Source organism: Selaginella moellendorffii, unplaced genomic scaffold (assembly GCF_000143415.4).
Source record: "Selaginella moellendorffii unplaced genomic scaffold, v1.0 SELMOscaffold_79, whole genome shotgun sequence".
NCBI lineage: Eukaryota > Viridiplantae > Streptophyta > Lycopodiopsida > Selaginellales > Selaginellaceae > Selaginella > Selaginella moellendorffii.
In genome coordinates, this window is record NW_003314340.1 from 210,178 (window position 1) to 228,127 (window position 17,950).

The 17,950-nt window shown below is 52.3% G+C and overlaps 7 protein-coding genes across 8 annotated transcripts; 3 read left to right on the plus strand and 4 right to left on the minus strand.

Annotated features, from left to right (window-relative positions):
- Window positions 1-1,561: 1,561 nt before the first annotated feature.
- LOC9662846 (endochitinase A2) lies at window positions 1,562-3,073 on the plus strand. The gene is made up of 3 exons (XM_002987072.2): window positions 1,562-1,992; window positions 2,079-2,229; window positions 2,413-3,073. The coding sequence occupies exons 1-3, from the start codon at window positions 1,590-1,592 to the stop codon at window positions 2,807-2,809; spliced, it is 951 nt and encodes a 316-aa protein (XP_002987118.1). The 5' UTR covers window positions 1,562-1,589; the 3' UTR covers window positions 2,810-3,073.
- On the minus strand, window positions 2,790-5,446 carry LOC9662847 (putative pentatricopeptide repeat-containing protein At1g69350, mitochondrial). The gene is made up of 3 exons (XM_024661019.1): window positions 3,258-5,446; window positions 3,115-3,204; window positions 2,790-2,963 (listed from the first exon to the last, which is right to left on the minus strand). The coding sequence occupies exon 1, from the start codon at window positions 5,300-5,302 to the stop codon at window positions 3,266-3,268; it is 2,037 nt and encodes a 678-aa protein (XP_024516787.1). The 5' UTR covers window positions 5,303-5,446; the 3' UTR covers window positions 2,790-2,963; window positions 3,115-3,204; window positions 3,258-3,265.
- On the minus strand, window positions 5,320-7,751 carry LOC9662848 (phosphoacetylglucosamine mutase). The gene is made up of 10 exons (XM_024661020.1): window positions 7,668-7,751; window positions 7,339-7,592; window positions 7,169-7,282; window positions 6,956-7,098; window positions 6,655-6,897; window positions 6,193-6,602; window positions 5,967-6,142; window positions 5,814-5,910; window positions 5,591-5,756; window positions 5,320-5,463 (listed from the first exon to the last, which is right to left on the minus strand). The coding sequence occupies exons 1-10, from the start codon at window positions 7,726-7,728 to the stop codon at window positions 5,442-5,444; spliced, it is 1,686 nt and encodes a 561-aa protein (XP_024516788.1). The 5' UTR covers window positions 7,729-7,751; the 3' UTR covers window positions 5,320-5,441.
- A 2,233-nt stretch (window positions 7,752-9,984) lies between these two features.
- On the plus strand, window positions 9,985-12,489 carry LOC9656738 (transcription factor bHLH130). Its single transcript, XM_002987073.2, has 5 exons — window positions 9,985-11,114; window positions 11,518-11,688; window positions 11,874-11,939; window positions 12,068-12,136; window positions 12,196-12,489. Exons 1-5 carry the CDS (start codon window positions 10,014-10,016, stop codon window positions 12,283-12,285), a joined length of 1,497 nt encoding a protein of 498 aa, XP_002987119.2. The 5' UTR covers window positions 9,985-10,013; the 3' UTR covers window positions 12,286-12,489.
- Window positions 12,305-13,901, plus strand: LOC9656739 (syntaxin-125). Its single transcript, XM_002987074.2, has one exon. The coding sequence runs from the start codon at window positions 12,837-12,839 to the stop codon at window positions 13,839-13,841; it is 1,005 nt and encodes a 334-aa protein (XP_002987120.1). The 5' UTR covers window positions 12,305-12,836; the 3' UTR covers window positions 13,842-13,901.
- LOC9662849 lies at window positions 13,683-14,820 on the minus strand. Of its 2 annotated transcripts, XR_002990466.1 has the most exons (6): window positions 14,641-14,820; window positions 14,488-14,584; window positions 14,334-14,388; window positions 14,119-14,258; window positions 13,905-14,062; window positions 13,683-13,851 (listed from the first exon to the last, which is right to left on the minus strand). XR_002990466.1 is itself a non-coding variant. In XM_024660981.1 (5 exons), exons 1-4 carry the CDS (start codon window positions 14,713-14,715, stop codon window positions 14,159-14,161), a joined length of 327 nt encoding a protein of 108 aa, XP_024516749.1. In that variant the 5' UTR covers window positions 14,716-14,820; the 3' UTR covers window positions 13,872-14,062; window positions 14,119-14,158. The 2 variants fall into 2 exon arrangements, 1 of the variants encoding a protein (XP_024516749.1); XM_024660981.1 differs by lacking the exon at window positions 13,683-13,851 and having other exon boundaries at window positions 13,872-14,062.
- LOC112341213 (pentatricopeptide repeat-containing protein At3g63370, chloroplastic-like) lies at window positions 14,765-16,853 on the minus strand. The gene has a single exon (XM_024660995.1). It carries the CDS (start codon window positions 16,851-16,853, stop codon window positions 14,817-14,819), a length of 2,037 nt encoding a protein of 678 aa, XP_024516763.1. The 3' UTR covers window positions 14,765-14,816.
- Window positions 16,854-17,950: the final 1,097 nt, after the last annotated feature.

The window sequence follows — 17,950 nt, forward strand, 5'->3', positions numbered from 1 at the left end:
TCACATAGTTGATTATTTTATTCATAAAGCATTAAAATAAAGTTATTCACAAAAAAAATATTCACTCTCTTATGGGGTAACCCGTGAAATAAACTTTAAATCTCTACCAGTTTTGGAATTTGATCTGATAATACCACCAAAGACATCCATAATCTATCAACTCAACAAAATGGGCTTTAGAATTGCAGATCATTTCGTTTCATTCACTAAAGAGTGAAGCACAAAAGACTACATTGCAGACATTCACAAAGCCAATTAACAAAGCAGCAGCACCACTTTTTGTTGAAATTATATTGCCACCATCCACTACAATCGTAGGTCTTACTTTTGAACACATTAGAAAGGCCACACATTCAGAAATCGTTGAAAGGCTAGCCATGGCGGGGAATTCTTGTGCAAGGCTCCATAACAGAGTTGTTTCCAGATTCTCATAGGACCTTCGAGCATCAAGGAAAATCATGTGGCAGCCTTCTTGAGAAAGGTATCTCACAGTGGCATGGTGGACTTTCCAGTGCCGGCTGGTCTGATAATATACCGAAATCCATACATATGTGTTGCCTTGCCTCTCATCGCGACTCAGAAATTACACCCTCTTCCAGTGCTACTTATGGGCATCTGCAGATGAAATCAATCAGCCTTCCTTGCCCATACAATGGCAAGGGATTGAGCATGGGCCAATCTTAAGGATCCTAGCGAAGAAATCCAGAAAAAAATCACTTTTTCTTTTCCGTGCTAGAACTCATCTCTTACCTTGGAGGTGAGGATTGTGGCGTCTTGTTCCAAGAAGAGAGTCATGTGGCTCATGAGATTGAAGCATTCGGTGAGCTGATCATCACACTTCCCAGCTCGCCAAAGCTGCTAATGTGATTGATCACCTTCTGGAACGCCTTGGTGTTAAGCGTGATCCCATCACTCACTCCCCCAAAATCGGCAATGGAGAAAACGCACAGCTGCGCCATCGGTAGCCTCGGGGCCAGCCTGCTCTCCACGCTGTTGCATCCCTAGATAGCCAGCGAGCAATCACCCAACAGAAACAGTGATGGCAATGCATTTTTCATGGTGCTTTCTTCACTCGACAGTCAACACTTTGCATGGATGCTGCAACACCTCATTCCACCGCCAGGAGGATGATCGATCCTGCTCCAGTTGCCAGATCTTCCGCGAGGCCTTGGGCTACTGCTACTGCTTGAGCCCGATGACGAGCGCAGTTACAGTCAACACATTTCTATGTGACGTGTGTCGCAGCACGTTCCTCTCCCGCTCCATGCAGCTTGGCCGCCTCCCATTGGCTGAGAGCAAACATTAGTGCAATCATTCGCAAACACGTGGTTAAAGAAATAACCCTTTTACAGTTACCCCGCCCCCCCCCCCCATCGGACGGTTGCGATTGGCTGCATCCAGCAGCCCAGAAAGTTCGGTAACTGATAGATATGTAGGATATTCGATAATCTTGAGTGTCTAGTATTCCACTAAGGTAACGTGTTTGATTTGGCTTCCACTTCTTCAGAGTTTATAACAATTTCCTGACGTCCAATCCATCTTCCTGCCACCTTTATAAATCGGTGTCAATCCTCCCCAAAGAACCAGCAATGGATCTCCGACTCCAAGCACTGCTTGCGCTGCTACTCATCGTCGCGGCCTCCGCCGAAGATTGTGGCCGTCAGGCCGGGGGAAGAACTTGCCCACCCGGAATTTGCTGCAGCAAATGGGGGTGGTGTGGAGTCACCCCGGATCACTGCGGCCATGACTGCCAGAGCCAGTGTGGCGGATCAACCCCCCCAGGTGACGGCATTGGGTCGATCATCACGTCCTCGATCTTCGAGGACCTGCTCAAGCACCGCAGGGATTCCGGCTGCGCTGGCGGCTTCTACACTTACACCGCCTTCATCACCGCCGCGAGGTCCTTCCCGAGCTTTGGAAACGAGGGATCGCTGGAGGAGAGGAAGCGAGAGCTGGCCGCGTTCTTGGCACAGACATCCAAGGAGACCACGGGTAAGTAAGAATGATCGAGAGATCGATCATGCCACCACTCTGTTGGCTTCCAGAGCTTTGAGTTCTCGAATTTCTTGGAATTCCAGGGGGATGGGCGACTGCTCCAGATGGGCCATATCGCTGGGGCTATTGCTTCGTCGAGGAGAGGAACAAGGACACTTACTGTCAAGCATCGCAGCAATGGCCCTGCAATGGGGGCAAGAGATACTTTGGTCGAGGACCCATCCAGCTGACATGGTAGTACCAAAATCTCTGTTCTTGCTTTTTTTTTCTTGCGTTCTCGTGTGGAGTTTCAAGCGAATTTCTCTTGGTTGGAGAGTTTGACTTGATATGACAATGTTCTTGCGCTTGGATAGAGCTACTCATCTCTAGATTGTCATTTCTTGGCAGTGCCACTTACAAATCTTCTCTCTGTGGCAGGAATTTCAACTATGGGCTGGCCGGATCACAGCTTGGCTTCGATGGGATCAACGATCCAGACATTGTTTCGAGAGATCCGGTGGTTTCCTTCAAGACGGCGATCTGGTTCTGGATGACTGCGCAGAACCCCAAGCCTTCGTGTCACGACGTCATTCTCGGGAAGTGGAGGCCATCTGGCGCGGACTTGGCCGCTGGGAGAACCGCGAGCTACGGGACGGTGACCAACATCATCAATGGCGGACTTGAGTGTGGGATAGGCGAGGATCCCCGTGTCAAGGATCGCATTGGCTTCTTCCAGAGCTACTGCCAGGTCTTGGGGATCAATCCAGGATCAAACCTTGACTGCTACAACCAGCGGCCTTTCACACAGCTGCTGATGGAGAAAGCAAGCCAGTGATAAAATCTACAGGAATAAGAACTTGCAAAGAATAAGGACCTAACTCTCAAGATGCAAACTGGAAAAACTTGAAATGTGCTCCTTCATCTCGCCCTTTCAGCTCTCGAAATCTTCTCTAAAAGCCCGCGAAGATTTGCTTTGCTGCTCGTCAACCCTGCGAAATACAAAGAAACAACGCATTAGAGAGACGATAGAGGTAGTGATCGATTGATGGTTTTTCCAATCACTGTACGAAATGAAATGAGACAGTAAAACTCGTGCACAGGTAAAGGTTAATGCATAGAAGGAGAAAGACAACACTCTACCTGGAAGCTATCCACAGTGCTCCTATAATCCACAATGCTCCACACGGGCAAAATCTTGTGCTCCATCGACGCATATTTGCGAAACTTTCTCTGGAAAGAGAGCGAGGAACAAGGATTAAATCCAGAGGAAAACCAGCTAGTACCTGGAGCTTTAGACCCACCAACGGTCTAGATCTGCCCAGCCCGCAGGATCCGACGCCCGAAATTCAATCTCCCGGCTCAGCCGCTCCGCGCGCTCGCTGTCGTCGTGGGTCTGGCAAGCTCCGAACACCGCCGTGAGCGCCACCCTGTTCTTCCCCAGCGGCATGGATCTCGCCAGCTTCTCCGCCTCCTCCAGCCACCCAGCTCGCCCCAGGAGATCCACCAAGCAATCCAGATGCTGGACAGAGCTCTCAATCCCGTGATCGCCCACCATAGCCAGAAAGTAGCGCCGGCCTTCCTCCACCATCCCAGAGTGGCTGCAAGCGAAGAGGATGGTGATGAAAGTCACGTCGTCCGGTTTGATCCCTTCCAAGTCCATCCGCTGGTAGAGCTCGAGAGCTCGCTGGCTATGGCTGTGCTGAGCGAAAGCCGAGATGATAGCAGTCCAGGAGATAAGCGTCGCCGCTGCCATCCTTCCAAAAACTCTGCTTGCCTCCGCCAGGCTCCCGGACTGGCCGTAGAAAGTTATTAGCGCGTTGGACACCGAGGTGCTCGCTTCTAGTCCCTCCTCAACAATCCTGGAGTGGATCATCCTCCCTCTGGCCAGGGAGTTTTGATCCATGCACACCGCCACCAGCCGCATGAACGTTGTCTCGTCGCCTCTCACTCCTTCTAGCTCCATCCTCCAAAAGAGCTCGAAAATCTCCTCGCCGCGGCCAGCGTTCACGTAGCTCGTGAGCAGCGCGTTCCAGCTCGCCACCGTTCTCGCCGGCATCTCGTCAAAAGCCGACTTTGCTGCCTCCAAGCTCCCATACTTCCCGTAGCAGCTCACGAGACTGGTCCCAAGAACAGCATCCCTCTCCGACTCTGTCCCCGTTATACACTCGTGCAGCGTCCTTGTCTGTTCCAAGCTCGAGCAGCTGAGAAGAACCGTGGCAAAAGTCACCTCGTTCGGCCTCACTCCATCCAAATCCATGCTCCGGAACAGCTTCATTGCTTGATCCGAGAGACCCTCCTGCTGATAAGCCGAGATCATGGCTGTCCACGCCACCACGTCCCGGCTGGAAATCTTCTCAAACATCCTCTTGGCGTCGACGAGGCTCCCGCAGCGAGAGTACATGTCTAGAACGGCGGTCGCGACAACGGGACTGCTACTCTCCATTCCCAGTGACTTCGCCACCCCGTGCACCACTCTCCCATCTCCAAAATTCTTGGAGAAGCTACACGCATCCAAGCAGTTGACGAGCGTGGCATGGTTGGGAGCCACGCCTTCGGCGAGCATTGCTCTGAACAGCAGCAGCCCCTCGTCTGCGAGCTCGTGCTGCGTGAGAGACGAGATCACGACGCTCCACGAGACGACGTCCTTGCGTGGGATCCGATCGAAAGCTTGTCTGGCGGAGCTCGGATCTCCACACTTGCTAAACATGTTGGCGATGGAGTTCCCGACGATGGTGTAGCAGTCGTAGCCGCTCTCGTAGACATGCTCGACCAAGGCTTCTCGCTCCAGAAAACTTGGAAAGCTGCAGCAGGCCTCGCATATAGCCACGAAAGTCACCTCGTTCGGCTTCACACCGTCCAGGCTCATCCCGTGATACATGCTCCAAGCTTGCCGGCCGTGTCCTCCCTGGGCATACGCTGTGATCATAGCACTCCAAGTGATCACATCCCTCTCCGCCATCCCGTCGAATACTGCTCTTGCTTCTCTCACCCGCCCATATTTCCCATACATGTTGACGAGAGCTGTCTGGAGAGGCCGATACGTTTCAAACGAGCTCCCAGTGATACACCCATGAACTGTTCTTCCATCGGCTAGACGATCCAAGCTCGCCGAGCAAGAGCTCAAAACCGTGATAAGCGTCACCTGGTTGGCCCTCACACCTTCCTGATTCATCCTCCGGAAGAACTGTACTGCTTCCCTGTGATCTTTGTTCTCAGCGTAGGCAGCGATGATAACTGTCCAGGAGAAGACGTTGGGCTCCTCAATCCCGTCAAAAACCTTCCTTGCGTCACTGACACTGCGACACTTCCCGTATGCTAGCACCAACATGTTCGCCAGGTGCCTGTTCTCCGGAAAACACTTGACAATGTGATTGTCAAGCCGCTTCACACCTTCCAGAGATTTACACTCGCGTAGCCTGGAGACAATGCTCGAGGGATCTAGCAGCTCCAACCCATCTTCATCTTGACTACAACGATCCTGTGATAACGCTGCAAGACCAGAAAACGAGAACCTCAGTCGCCAACTATGGACTACTTGGTGTCTCTTGAATACGAGCATAGGCCACTGACCTAGGCAGCCAAGATTCTCCTTTAAGAAAATAAAGAGTCTGCTTACTTTTTAGCAGGTTTAGGACCCACTCCTCCAGCAAGCTCGTATACTGCTACTGCCACATTTGCTGCGAGCTCGTCCGCTAGCTCTTGAGTTTCAGCTTCCGCATATACTCGCACCACGTCCTCCGTTCCAGAGGGCCTCACAAATGCCCGACCTTTGGTAAAATTCTCTGCAAAGACAGCTTAGCAAGGAGAAAAAACATATTTTGCAGAAAAGCCGGACTTACCGACTTCCTTGTCAATCGCAGTTTGGAGCTCCGCTGGCCTGGACACCTTTGTTTCGGCATTTGTCGTGGTGATGCATGTCCGGTCCTTGACTTTCACCTGAAGAAAACGAGAGAAAAATCAGCCTCTCAAAGCCTCAATCGGTAAGTTGCGACCTTCAGCTGCCTGCTTGGCACGTCCTCGTACAGAGCATCCCACTCCCGGACATCCCACGCTGAATACGTGAGGACCACCTCGACCATCAATAATCCACTGATTGCATCTCCTATAGCTTGATTTACCATCTCGCTGACTGCAAGCAATCTTTTGCAGGCTCGCAAACGACTGTTCACTGCAGTCACAAAATGCTTTTAGCTGCCAGAAAGAATATCAGCAACTTACGAATTTCACTGCTGGCGGACTCTCGCCGAAGAAAGTCCAGGAAGCGTTCGCTGAAGAGAACGGTACCGTGCCCGTTTGCTTCGAAGTACACTCCAATGTCGAGCTTCTCTGCTTCTTCATGGAGATACTTAACACCTGTCGGGGTTAAGACAACCTCAAGTCCGAGAACTTCCTGCAGATATTTGGTTGAAGATCCATTTGCATACGCTGTCTGTACTGCCCCCAAATTCACCCTTCCATACCCTGGAATTATACAGTCTTTCTCGGAACCCATTAGTGCTTCAAGTTGTTGCTTCAAGAAACGTGCGAACAGTGATAAGATCTTGTCCCCATCCAAAAGGTGGAAAATTCCATCGCCGGATACGTAAAAGTACGCCAAGCGATCTGCATCGCCATCAACAGTCACACACCTGAAAAGGAGTTAAACAACGAACAGAAACATTTAAAAGTTCACACAAATACCTTCTGTCTGAATCCGCGGAAGCAGCAAAACCTGCGGGAAGGACTTTTTCCTTCTGCACAAAATCAGCACCAACAAGATGGTTGAGCTCTCCCTCCCCAGAATTCCGCACCTCCAAATTCAAGTCCTCGATAAGCATTTGCAAATCAAGTAGCTTTCTCGCACCAACACCATTCGCACCATCGACAACTATGTCTAGGCATCGAGGTACGGCCGGCTTACGAGGATTGAGATCCAGTAGCAATCTGAAAGCAAACAAAGAGAGCTCAGTAAGCACGCATTGAAAGTTCCATCTTTACTCACTTAAAAGCTTCCGAGAGTTTGGTATAGTAAGCTAGCTCGTTTACTTGTGGCTCACCTTTGTTCGTAGCACGAACCATCCAGTGTAGCTGGGGAGTTGTCAAAACTCCCATGTTCACAGGAGCTACTCCCATCGCTTCAATTCCCTTCCATCACAAAAACAAAAGTAAGAAGAAGAAGAAGAGGACAAAGCGAGAAAAAAAACTTTAAACTGACCTTTACAGCAGCGGCAACCAAAGCCTGGCCACTCGGTCTAGTATCTCTTGCAATCAAAACTTTTCCTTTCCAATTTTCGTGGACGCTCTCGTTCTTGATAATTGTCTCCACAACCTGTGACAATTCTTCAACACAAAGAGGAAGAAAACGAAGAATCCATCGTGACTTACCTCCAAAACATCCACCGCATTGGCAATATCTTCGGCGAATGGCTCCCAATTCCTGGCGAGCATACCTCCGGACGGATCCACCATCTTAACTCCATTGTCCGTCGCCTGGTTGTGCGACGCGGTGATCACCAATCCAGTCGCCTTGCCCGTCACCAGCGACCTCAATCCAGCCAGGACCCCGGCCCGGAACGCGACCGATCCCAGCACCGACGCCTCGGTGCGAAATCCGGAAGTGCCATACGAGAATCGCAGCCCTGATCGAGCAATACATTAGAAAATCCCGCCCTCTCAACCCGACCAACCGATCGATCGATCCATCAGTAGCAAACCTGGATATTTTGGAAACGCGAGCGCGGCATTGTGGAGACGATGGCGCCATCTCTCCGCCATGCTCTAAGCTCCGCTGGCAAAACCCTAAACCTAAGCATTCGTTAAAAGAGAATAAAAGAGAATAAAATCAAAAGATCCTTTCATTCCAAAAGTTGGTGTATCAAACCTTGTCGTGCTTTAATTTAGCGACTGTATTATTAATCAAATTCCATGCCGCATTAACATAATGTTCTTGCGCAGCACGGCAGAGAAGAGCTATCCATGATTAGAGTGGGACAAAGGCCGTACCACAGAGTTCCTTTTTCTCCACCAAAAAAATGGAAAATATATCCCGTATAATCTTTTCGCCCTTCTTTACTCATTTTTTGCGCGCAGTGGCAAGTTGCGTCCCAGCGCACAGCAATTTGTCTGCTGCTAGAGTACTTGATCGTGCAAAAATTTCCACTCGCGAGCCAGAAGATCATCGATCGATGGATCCCTTCACCACTAGGTAAAATCAATCGAGCCCGGAGATTGATGATCTAAGCATTTCCTATACATCGATGCCAAATCCAGTGACGCATAACACTCGCAAGCCTTTATCCTCGTCCCGGCCAGATCTGGGCGATTAGTGATCTCAGTGCAAACAGTCCACAATACGGCCCCACCATGCCTCCAAGGGAGTGCGCAGGGGTATATCCACCGCGATCGGAATATTCCACCGCGACAGGGATATTCCCTGCTTGAGTTTGGCGGGCGCACACGGGCAAGCTCTGGTCTGGGGATCGCACCAACACGTGCAGTCGCTACCTCCGTCCAAGATCCCTTTGAATATTCACTCCTTAAGAAGATTTTTCTCTGGTCACTTTCTCTCGCGGCATGCTTTTCTTTCCACTTATCAAAACTCTTTGGAAAAGTTTGGCTATGGAGCTTTGACCCGGCGTTCCCGCCTTCCTACCGTGACGATCACTTATACAAAAATTAGGGTTTATAAAAAAAATCCATCACCCATGTTAGCCAAACCAGATGCCCGATCTGTTGCTGTCAATGACTTCTCTCTTTCTCCAATCTTATCCCTCGAGATCCGTTCGTCCCGGGGAATCGAACCCTCCCCACTCCCACCTTGCCGTACGCGTTCCAGGGGCGTACGAAACCTTGCCCCGGGTGTTCCCGCAACCCGGAACAAGGGGCATCAATCGTCCTGGAGGATGGAATCTACTCTCCATTCTCTGGCGGATTCGCTCTCGTTGTTTAACCGGGAGCTTAAAGGTGGGTGTCCAGTTAGCGCAATATTTTATTTGGTGGCCGGGCCAATCATCGTCTCTTTCCTCCATAGCGCTCTCTCTCTCTCTCTTTCTCTTCCATTCATTCTTCTTCTTCTTCTTCTTCTCCTTCCACCAGAGCGCTACTTGCAAAGCCACCTCTCAATCCCTCTTTTTTGTGACTTGGGACTGCCACTGGCGCTGGCGACCGCTGGCTGGGAGTGTGTGATTGGGATGATGACGGCAGCGATCGATGATTCGCTTGATTGGCTGCCCGATTTCCCCGAGAATCGTTCGCTACCGGGCAATGCATCATCCATCCATCGCCCTCAAGCACAAGGAGATTCTAGTGTGTTGCGTTGCGCGCGCTCATTCCTAGTTCTTCCTTGATTCTCTTCTTCCAAGAATTTCTTTCCTCGTTCTCAGCTTCGTCGTTACTGTGCTGGGCAAGTTGCAAGCTTCCAGAGCTTCGATTTCTCAGATCTTCCCACTCCCAAAATCTCTCCTTCGTTTTATCTTCTGTCGCCCTCGCCCAAGATCTTCTGGGCAGTGGTTCCCCTCAATCCCGGCAAGAACACCTCTTCCTCTATCTCCTCTCCCGCTAGATCAATCGCCCAAAGCTCGCTCGGTGTGTTCTTCCTCTTCGCTCTCCCGCTTGTGTTCTTCCCAAATTTGCCCTTTCCAATCGATTGCCCGGACAGCGATGGATACGGCAGAGTCGCGCAGGGATCTCATCGAAGATTTGGAGCAGTAAGTGTGGGAAATTTCTCTCCTGTGGAGCGATTTCTCGTGGAAGATCTCTCGTGTGTGTGTGAGTTGTGTGCCCCGTTTTCGAGTTCCGTGTGTCCGGTGTGTCCGGTGTCCCGGTGTCCGAATTTCTCTCGCTACGTAGGCCGCGGTGACAGCGACAAGCCATCGAATTCGCGCGACCGATCCCAAATCCAATCGCCGCAGCGAAGCCGCGAGAAGAAATCTCCACGCCATCGCCCACAAAACCCATGGATCGATCGATTGGAAGGCTCGCACCTTGGTAGATCTTCCAGGAAGAAGAAGGGGGCTTTTGGTTTGGGCGCACTGGAGCGATCAATCGGCCGATCGATCGACATGGGCAGCAAGCAGCAGCAGCAAAACACCCAGCACTTCCAGCGATTGGGGAATTACAATCCCCACTCCTCGCTCGCCACCGCGGCTTCTTTCAGCTCGCCCAACAAGAAATGGATGCTCAACGCCAAGAACGATGTGGTGGAAGTGGCGCCGGACCATCTCCACCACGGCTATGGAGACCAATCGCAGTTCCAAGCGATCAATCTCTCCGCCCAGCAGCAGGGATACGTGGGCGAATGTGGGCGAGGAGGAGGAGGAGGAGGGGGAGGATCTGGAGGATCAGTGTTGATGCGCTACAACTCGGCTCCGAGCTGCCTTTTCTCCGATCTCGACCAGATTGCCAGATCTCTCAACGAGGCCGCCGCCGCCAGCGCCGCCCCTAGCGCCGCCAATGCGCCGCTCTTCTCCCCCGACGTCCTCCCGCCGCTACCGTCCGCCATGGCCGCGACGAGCAAGAAAAAGATTGGCAGCCCCACGCACAGCTCCAGCCGCTACTCCGCCCAGAGCTCCACCTCCCTGGGCATGGATTTCAGCGTCATGGATCACCACCACCACCACCATCGCCAGCAGCAGAATGGATTCACGGGCTTGCTCACGGGAACATCTTCCAGCACTGCCGCCGCCATCGCCAAGAACACCACGGCGACGCCATCGCCAGCACCATCGCCAGCCAATTTGACGCGGCAGAGCAGCTCCCCCGCGAGCTTGCTGTCGCGGCTGGAGATCGATCGCCAGGGGCTGCAGCATGGTAGCAGCGAGGAGGACAGCCCGCTAGAGATGCGATCGCCCATCACCGATCAAGAGATGATGGTGGCCAGCGTCTCGGGTGCCATGGATTTGGGGGCGGTCTCTTCCGTGGATTGCGGCTTCTGGGATGGCAGCTCCGCGGCGGCAATGGCTGTCCATCCCGCCGCCGCTCACCATGCCGCGGCGCAGCAGCAGCTCCATGGCTCGGTGTTCATGGGGAATGGGAATTTGGATCAAGGCGGGCGAAAGAGAATCCGGGACGTGGACATGGACATGTTGGACGCGGCGTTGGATCACAGCAGTAGTAGCGGCGGTGGTGGCGGAGGTGGTGGCGGTGGCGGCGGCGGAGGTCATGTAAGTTCTTCAAAGTTACCTCTTTCTTCTTTGTTCTTGGAGTGGTTCTCTATAGCTTTGCTAGAATTCCTTCTTTCTTTCTCGCGAGCGTCCTTGATCGATTCGATCGGATCGATCGACGTCCATTTTTTTTTTTCTTCTTTCTTCTTCTGATGGAACTTTCATTGCTTGTTTGTTTTCTAGTCCGCTGCATGCTTGATGAAACGGGCTTGCTACTGCAAGCAAGCTCGCCGGGACTGATTGATGAAGAGAGTCGGGTTAAAAGGTTGGTTGGATCTTTCTCTCCACTTTTTTCTCCCATTTTTCCGAGACTATCTAAGTTGCTGTTTTGGTAATCTTTGTTTTTGTTCCTCATGGAAGTTTGGATTCTAACGAGCTTTGTCTCTCTCCTTTTGTTTTCCAGCAGCAGCAGCAGCAGCATCACACGTTGACACGACACTTGAGCTTGCCGATCTCGACGGGGCGATCGAGTGGCGGATTGCTAGCGGCGGAGAACTTGCTCCAGGATTCGGTGCCTTGCCGGCTTCGAGCAAAGCGAGGGTGTGCTACTCATCCACGAAGCATTGCCGAGCGTGTAAGTTGTCACACTATACGCTCTCTCTCTCTCTCTCTCTCTCTCTCTTTTCAATCGCATCGATCGCTTTTAAGTTCTCCCAAGTTTCCGAGGGATCTTCGCATGCTTTTCGATCGATCGCATAGTTTTCCCGTATAGAACTTTACTTCCAGTCAAGTCTGTTTGATCGACTCGAGTTCTTCCAGGTCCGCCGGACGAGGATTAGCGAACGCATGCGAAGGTTGCAAGAGCTAGTCCCAAACATGGACAAGGTAACTTCCTCTCCTCGATCTCGATCTTCTCATTGCTAGATCTTTTCATTCGCATCTTTGCTTTGATTTCCACGGGAGTTCTTCTATACTTTGGCTAAAGTTTCTAACAGTCTTTGGCTGTGATCCAGCAAACCAACACCTCGGACATGCTAGACGAGGCGGTGGAGTACATGAAGTTCCTCCAAAAGCAAGTAGACGTGAGTATATCCTCCTCTTCACACACATTGTTTAGTCTCATCGATTTTCCTCGTCCCAGGATCTCCAAGAATGCCGCGAGAAGTGCCAGGGACTTTGCAAGATGAGCCAGCAACAAGGCAAAAGTGCTAGCAATGGATCGCAACAATAACTCCGAAGAAATCTCCTCCTGTGCGCGAAAGAGGGAAAAAATCGAAACTTTCCTCTCTGATCGCGTGAACTCGCTGGAAAGAATTGGAACAAAGTGAAGAACGAGAAGAAGAAGAAGAAATTTGTAAGTTCGTTCCAACAGTGTAACATATATCCATCCTCTTTGGCGAGCGTTGACCAATAAAAGATTCCCCTCCCGGCCGTTGACCATCGGGCGTCCATCCCGCGTTGACCGGGATCCGACGGCTGAGCTCAGTCCGGCCTCCTTCCTAGACCGCGGAGGACCACGTCTTTGATCCTTCCTTGTCCGCGCATTGTTTCTACCGCGAATAAATGCAAAGGAAGATCTTTTCTAGTCTAGGGCTCTTGGAGCGAAGAATGCGCGTTCTTTCTTCCAATTGGGGCAAGGATTTCCTCGCCACAGGTTCGTAGAATTCACGGCTGTAGATCATAGATAGATCGACGCGCAGCGCCTGGGCAATGATTAATCAAGCGATTGATCGATAGATTGGGGGGGAATTTCTAGATCCAAGAATCCATTCCAGCGCAGCCATGAACGATCTGATGAGCCGCTCCTTCTCGGGGCCGCGGAGCTACGTGGATTTGCGCCACGATCGCGACCTGGAAGCCGGCGGCGAGACGGAGATGACAGTGGTGGACTCAGAGAGAAATCTGGCGCTCTTCCTCGAGGAGGCCAACGAGATCCAGGCCAAGATGAAGAGCGTGGAGGGATTGCTCGCGCGCCTCCAGCAGGCCAACGAGGAGAGCAAGAGCATCCACAAGGCACAGGCCGTCAAGGCAATCCGGCAACGCATGGACAAGGACGTGGAGCAGGTCCTCAAGCTCGCCAAGTCGATTAAAGCCCAGCTCGAGGAGCTCGACAAGGCCAACGCCGCCAACCGCAAGATCGCTGGATTTGGAGCCGGCACTCCCACCGATCGAACGAGAACCTCCCTGACCGCGAGCATGAGGAAGAAGCTCAAGGACATCATGGGCGATTTCCAGGAGCTCCGGCAGAGGATGAAGGGCGAGTACCGCGAGGCGATCGGTCGGCGCTACTTCACGGTCACTGGCACCGATCCGGACGAGGAGACGCTGGAGACGATGATCGAGACCGGCGAGAGCGAGACGTTCCTCCAGAGGGCGATCCAGGAGCAGGGGCGCGGCCAGGTGATGGAGACGATCCGGGAGATCCAGGAGCGGCACGATGCCGTGCGAGAGATCGAGAAGAACTTGCTGGAGCTCCACCAGATCTTTCTCGACATGGCGGTGCTGGTTGAGGCGCAGGGCGAGCAGCTCAACAGCATCGAGGATCAAGTCCACCGAGCTTCTTCGTTCGTGGCGAGAGGAACCACGAATCTCCAAGTCGCGAAGAAGCACCAGAGGAGCGCCAGGAAGTGGACTTGCATCGGGATCATCATCTTGATCATCGTGGTCATCGTGATCCTGGCACCCATCCTGGTTAGAGCCAGGAACAACAGGTCCTCGCCGTCACCATCGCCGAATCCAGTGACACCATCGCCGCCACCACCGGTGGCGCCGCCGCCACCAACTTAGCTTGCTCGATCTGGTGTAAAAAAACAACTATTTTCCGTTAAAGTTTTGATTTTGGATGCTTACCAGATGAGTTCCAGCTTTTGTTCGATCGATCCCATCCAAGATAACAATTTCTCTTTCCAGCAAAGTGCTAAAGTTTCGAGTTGCCCCACTCTCTCGTAAAGTGTTAACTTTGCTTGAAAGCCTTCCCATCGCCGCAAAGCTTCACTCGATCGATCAAACTGTTTCAAAGTGTGAGAGAGAATGGCTAGAAAAGTTTTAGATCACGATGGCGTACCTTTTCTCTTTTCTCGCTTTCTCTTTCCTTGTAAAGTCTTTCACGAGTTTGGAGCGTGAAAGCCGATAACTCCCCGCTTCTCTCCCGTGCCGAGGCAGCGCGAGCAATACGCAAGCCCGGATCCCCGGCATTCTTCACACCTACGAAAGAAGGAAGAAGAAGAGAGAGAGAGAGAAGATCAAACCATGATCGTGATGATCCAGCGGAGAACAAACCATTGCGGCCAAGCTCCATCGGGTAGCATGACGTGTTCTATACAATTGGTCCGACCTGGACGCATTGCGCTATCGTCAAAAAAAAAATTAAAACTTCCCCTTTCATGTCGCGAGATTCTTCTCTCATTTTTTTCTCTCGATCGTGAGCCTATACCTCGTCCAGCGCATCTCCAGCATTTGACCTTGCGATGGCCACGGCAAACCTCGCAGCAGGGCTGAGGAATCGGTCGCGGCTGCCGCTTGACATTGGCCTGCGAAGAAAACGAGAGATTATCGCAAGAATGCGATGGATGATCGAGCGCGCTACCTCCGTCTTGACGATTAGTACGCGCTTGGGCAATGGCACCCACGGATTGCCCATCACGGTCCAGTCCCCAGCCATCGATCACTAGAACCCTAATCTTGCCCAAATGAAGAACCCTAAATCTTAATCTTTGGGCTTACTTTAGCCCTTAATTAATCTTTCCTTTTACCTTTAAAGCTTTACAAAGCTTCCATCAATATAACACACCATTGCTTCTCCTTCTCTCCTTCGCAAGCGTCGAAAACCTTGGCTATGGTGGTGCCAAGCTTCGCGTCTCTCAATCCCTGGAGAAGCATCCTTCTCGCAAATCTAATGGCCTCTTCCACACGCCCGTTCTGGGAAAGCGCGCTCACGATCACGCTCCAGGACACAGCGTTCTTCACCGCGATCTTGTCGAAAGCCTCTCTCGCCTCCGCGCAGCAGCCACAGCTCCCATACATCTGGACGAGCGAGTTCCCGACGATGACGTTCGTATCGAGCTTCTTCTCCACGGCCTGGACGTGGATTTCTTTCCCCCGATCCAAGTCCCTGATGTTCGAGCAGGCCGCTAGAACAGCGACGTAAGTCACCTCGTTGGCTCTCGTCCCCGTCTCCTCCATCTTCCGGAACAGATCGATCGCCTCTCGAGCGCTGTCGTTGCGAGCACACGCCGTGATCATCGTCGTCCATGTCACGACGTTCTTCCTCCGGATCCCCTCGAAAACTCTCCTGGCATCGCCCAAGCTTCCACACCTCCCGTAAGAAGTGATGAGCGAGTTTGCGACGTCGGCGGAGCTGCTGCTGTATCCCAGATAGTAAGCTCGCCGGTCGAGCGAATTCACCTCCGGGAGGCTCGAGCAGGCACCGAGAGCCGCGGCTAGAGCGACGTGATCCAGCTTGATACCTTCCAAGTCCATTCTCCGGAAGATCACCAGTGCCTGCTTGAGCTGGCCGTGCCGAGAGAACGCCGAGAGCATGCTCGTCCAGAAGAGAAGACTATCGGATGGAGCTCTTTCGAAGACGGCCTTTGCGCTGTCGAGACTTCCACACTTGCTATACATGTTGATCAGCCCCGCCCCGATGCTTTCGCTGGATTCAAGCCCGCTCACGACGACGTGACCATGGATCTCTCGTCCGTCTTCGAGCAAACCAGCCTTGGCACACGCTGCTAGAGCCGAAACATACGTGATCTCGGTCCTCTCCACGCCTACAAATTCCATCTTCCAGTAGAGCTCGAGCGCCTTCTTCGTGTAGCCGTTCTGGGAGTAAGCCGCTACCATCGAGTTCCACACCGCAGGGCTGCGGTGTTTCATCGAGTTGAAGACCCGCCTCGCGTCTTCCACGCTTCCACACTGCCCATACATGCTGATGAGCGAAGTTCCCACGGCGTTTAGATCCAGCCCGAGCTCCTGGAGCTTCTCGTGGAGATTCTTCCCTTCTTCCAGCCCCTGGATCTTGGAGCAAGCACCGAAGATGGTGGCGAAGGTGATCCTGTCGCCCTCGAGACCCTGCTCGAGCATCTCCACGTAGAGCTCCACTGCCTGCTTGAGATGCCCGAGCTGGGCATAAGCTCCGATGATGGAGTTCCATGAAACCACGTCCCTCTTCTCCATGGTGTCAAACACCCAGCGCGCGTACTGGATGTTGCCACACTTGCCGTAGAGCGCGATGAGAGAGTTCTCGATCTTGGCGTTGAGCTCTAGATCCAAATCCAGCACCGCGGAGTGGAGCTTCTCCCCTTCGGCCAGAGATTTCACCGCGCAGCACGCTCGCAGCAAGCTTATGATCGTCACTTCGTCCGGCTTGGTCCCTTCCAGCTGCATCCACCGGAAGATCCCCAGCGCCTGCCAGGAATCCCCATTCTCTACGTAGGCTGCGATCATGATGCTCCACGAGTAGAGATTCTTCTCGAGGATTCTGTCGAACACCGCGCGAGCGTCGTCCAAATGCCCGCATTTGCCATACATCTGGACTGTAAGATTTCCCAGAAACGTGCCCTGGTCCTGCTCCCTCTCCCGGAGCTGGGAGTGGATGCGCTTACCTTGCGCGAGGTTCCTCGTCCGGCTACATTGCCGGAGAAGCTCCGAGTAGCGCGCGATCTCGATCTCGCTGAATTCCACATCCTCCGAGGCGGGGAGCGCAATCTCGTGCTGCTGCTGCTGCGCACGAATCGAATCGTAGAGGAATCCTCGGCGCTTGCCCTGGAAAACACCGGCATGGGGCACGAAATACGCCATAGCCGGGAAGAACCCTAAAAAATCTAATGTGACCGTTAAGTAAAGTCGTCAACTTTACCCCTCCACTTCAGTGCACAGGTTTCTCTTCGATTTCTCCTCTCTTCCATGGCGCGCGTCGGCTCCACGGTGCTGGAGCCAGAGAAAATCGGTGGCCTAGACGGAGATGGTACGACAGTGATGATCTTCGCAGAAATCGACGTTCTGGCTGATAGAGCGAGAATCAGGCCAAAGGACAGGATAGAATCACCATATCCAGCGCGTTTTCCATGGCAAGGAGATCTCCAATTGCACACACGAAGTAGACGCGTGCCAAGGTCCAGCTGATCTGCCATGTTTTTACGGTGACTGGTGTTCTTAGCAGCGGATCGTTTGATGTTGTTCTTGCCGATTGGTTTTCTGTTGCCGAAGGGGCAACTCGACTACATGATCCACGAAGAATGCGAGGTAGAAATACTGAGCATTCGGTACGCAGCCTAAGCATATAGGATATAATCCTTATATCAAGCAACAAGCTGTGAGTCCTGGCAGGGCAGCTTTCAGAGCTCCTAGGCCTAAGGCCCTAGGTCTGCGTGCATTATGTGTTCTAATGTGGAGTTGACCTTACTGCGGAAAAGCAAAGTTAATTTGCTCGTAGGCCAATGGTGGCGAATCGTAGATAGGAGACTTGAGAGAGTAGGATCTTGAGTTGCATAGAGTTGTCAAAAAAGTTTAGAAATAGTACTGAAATCTTACTGCATGAGTGTACGACCAATGGCTTTCCCCAAAAGGAAAAGATTGTACTCGTAATGGTTTGAAACGAATTGAAGGATTGTATCTACAAAAACAGCAAGCTCCCAGAAGTGCTGTGTGGGGCGAAAAAGAGCGATGATCAAACTCTGGTTTGGGAAGCACAAAGGAAAAGCTTTGCAAGATGTTCCTAAGGATTACTTAGAATGGATGGCCAAAAAAATGAGTGGTGAAAGAATTGGAATGCTTGCTAAGCAGGTTTTGGATGGAGGACCCATTAACGCTGGAAGTTGTGTCGGGCAGTCTTCTCCAATCTCTTGGATTTTCCTTCTTGGGCGCTACTCGGAGAAGCTCGAGATGGCGAGGAAGAT

Bases quoted from the DNA above. Each gene is read 5' to 3' on its own strand.
- LOC9662846 (XM_002987072.2), top strand. From the start codon at position 1,590: ATGGATCTCCGACTCCAAGCACTGCTTGCGCTGCTACTCATCGTCGCG. The intron at 1,993-2,078 runs GTAAGTAAGAAT...TTGGAATTCCAG, and splicing joins GACATCCAAGGAGACCACGG to GGGGATGGGCGACTGCTCCA. The intron at 2,230-2,412 runs GTAGTACCAAAA...TCTCTGTGGCAG, and splicing joins GGACCCATCCAGCTGACATG to GAATTTCAACTATGGGCTGG.
- LOC9662847 (XM_024661019.1), bottom strand. From the start codon at position 5,302: ATGTTGGTGCTAGCATACGGGAAGTGTCGCAGTGTCAGTGACGCAAGG.
- LOC9662848 (XM_024661020.1), bottom strand. From the start codon at position 7,728: ATGGCGGAGAGATGGCGCCATCGTCTCCACAATGCCGCGCTCGCGTTT. The intron at 7,099-7,168 runs GTCAGTTTAAAG...TTGTGATGGAAG, and splicing joins TGGTTGCCGCTGCTGTAAAG to GGAATTGAAGCGATGGGAGT. The intron at 5,911-5,966 runs GTCGCAACTTAC...CGTTTTCTTCAG, and splicing joins TGCCAAGCAGGCAGCTGAAG to GTGAAAGTCAAGGACCGGAC.
- LOC9656738 (XM_002987073.2), top strand. From the start codon at position 10,014: ATGGGCAGCAAGCAGCAGCAGCAAAACACCCAGCACTTCCAGCGATTG. The intron at 11,940-12,067 runs GTAACTTCCTCT...GCTGTGATCCAG, and splicing joins TAGTCCCAAACATGGACAAG to CAAACCAACACCTCGGACAT. The intron at 12,137-12,195 runs GTGAGTATATCC...TCCTCGTCCCAG, and splicing joins TCCTCCAAAAGCAAGTAGAC to GATCTCCAAGAATGCCGCGA.
- LOC9656739 (XM_002987074.2), top strand. From the start codon at position 12,837: ATGAACGATCTGATGAGCCGCTCCTTCTCGGGGCCGCGGAGCTACGTG.
- LOC9662849 (XM_024660981.1), bottom strand. From the start codon at position 14,715: ATGGCTGGGGACTGGACCGTGATGGGCAATCCGTGGGTGCCATTGCCC. The intron at 14,389-14,487 runs GTATAGGCTCAC...CAATGCGTCCAG, and splicing joins CTGGAGATGCGCTGGACGAG to GTCGGACCAATTGTATAGAA. The intron at 14,259-14,333 runs GTTTGTTCTCCG...CTTCTTTCGTAG, and splicing joins GATGGAGCTTGGCCGCAATG to GTGTGAAGAATGCCGGGGAT.
- LOC112341213 (XM_024660995.1), bottom strand. From the start codon at position 16,853: ATGGCGTATTTCGTGCCCCATGCCGGTGTTTTCCAGGGCAAGCGCCGA.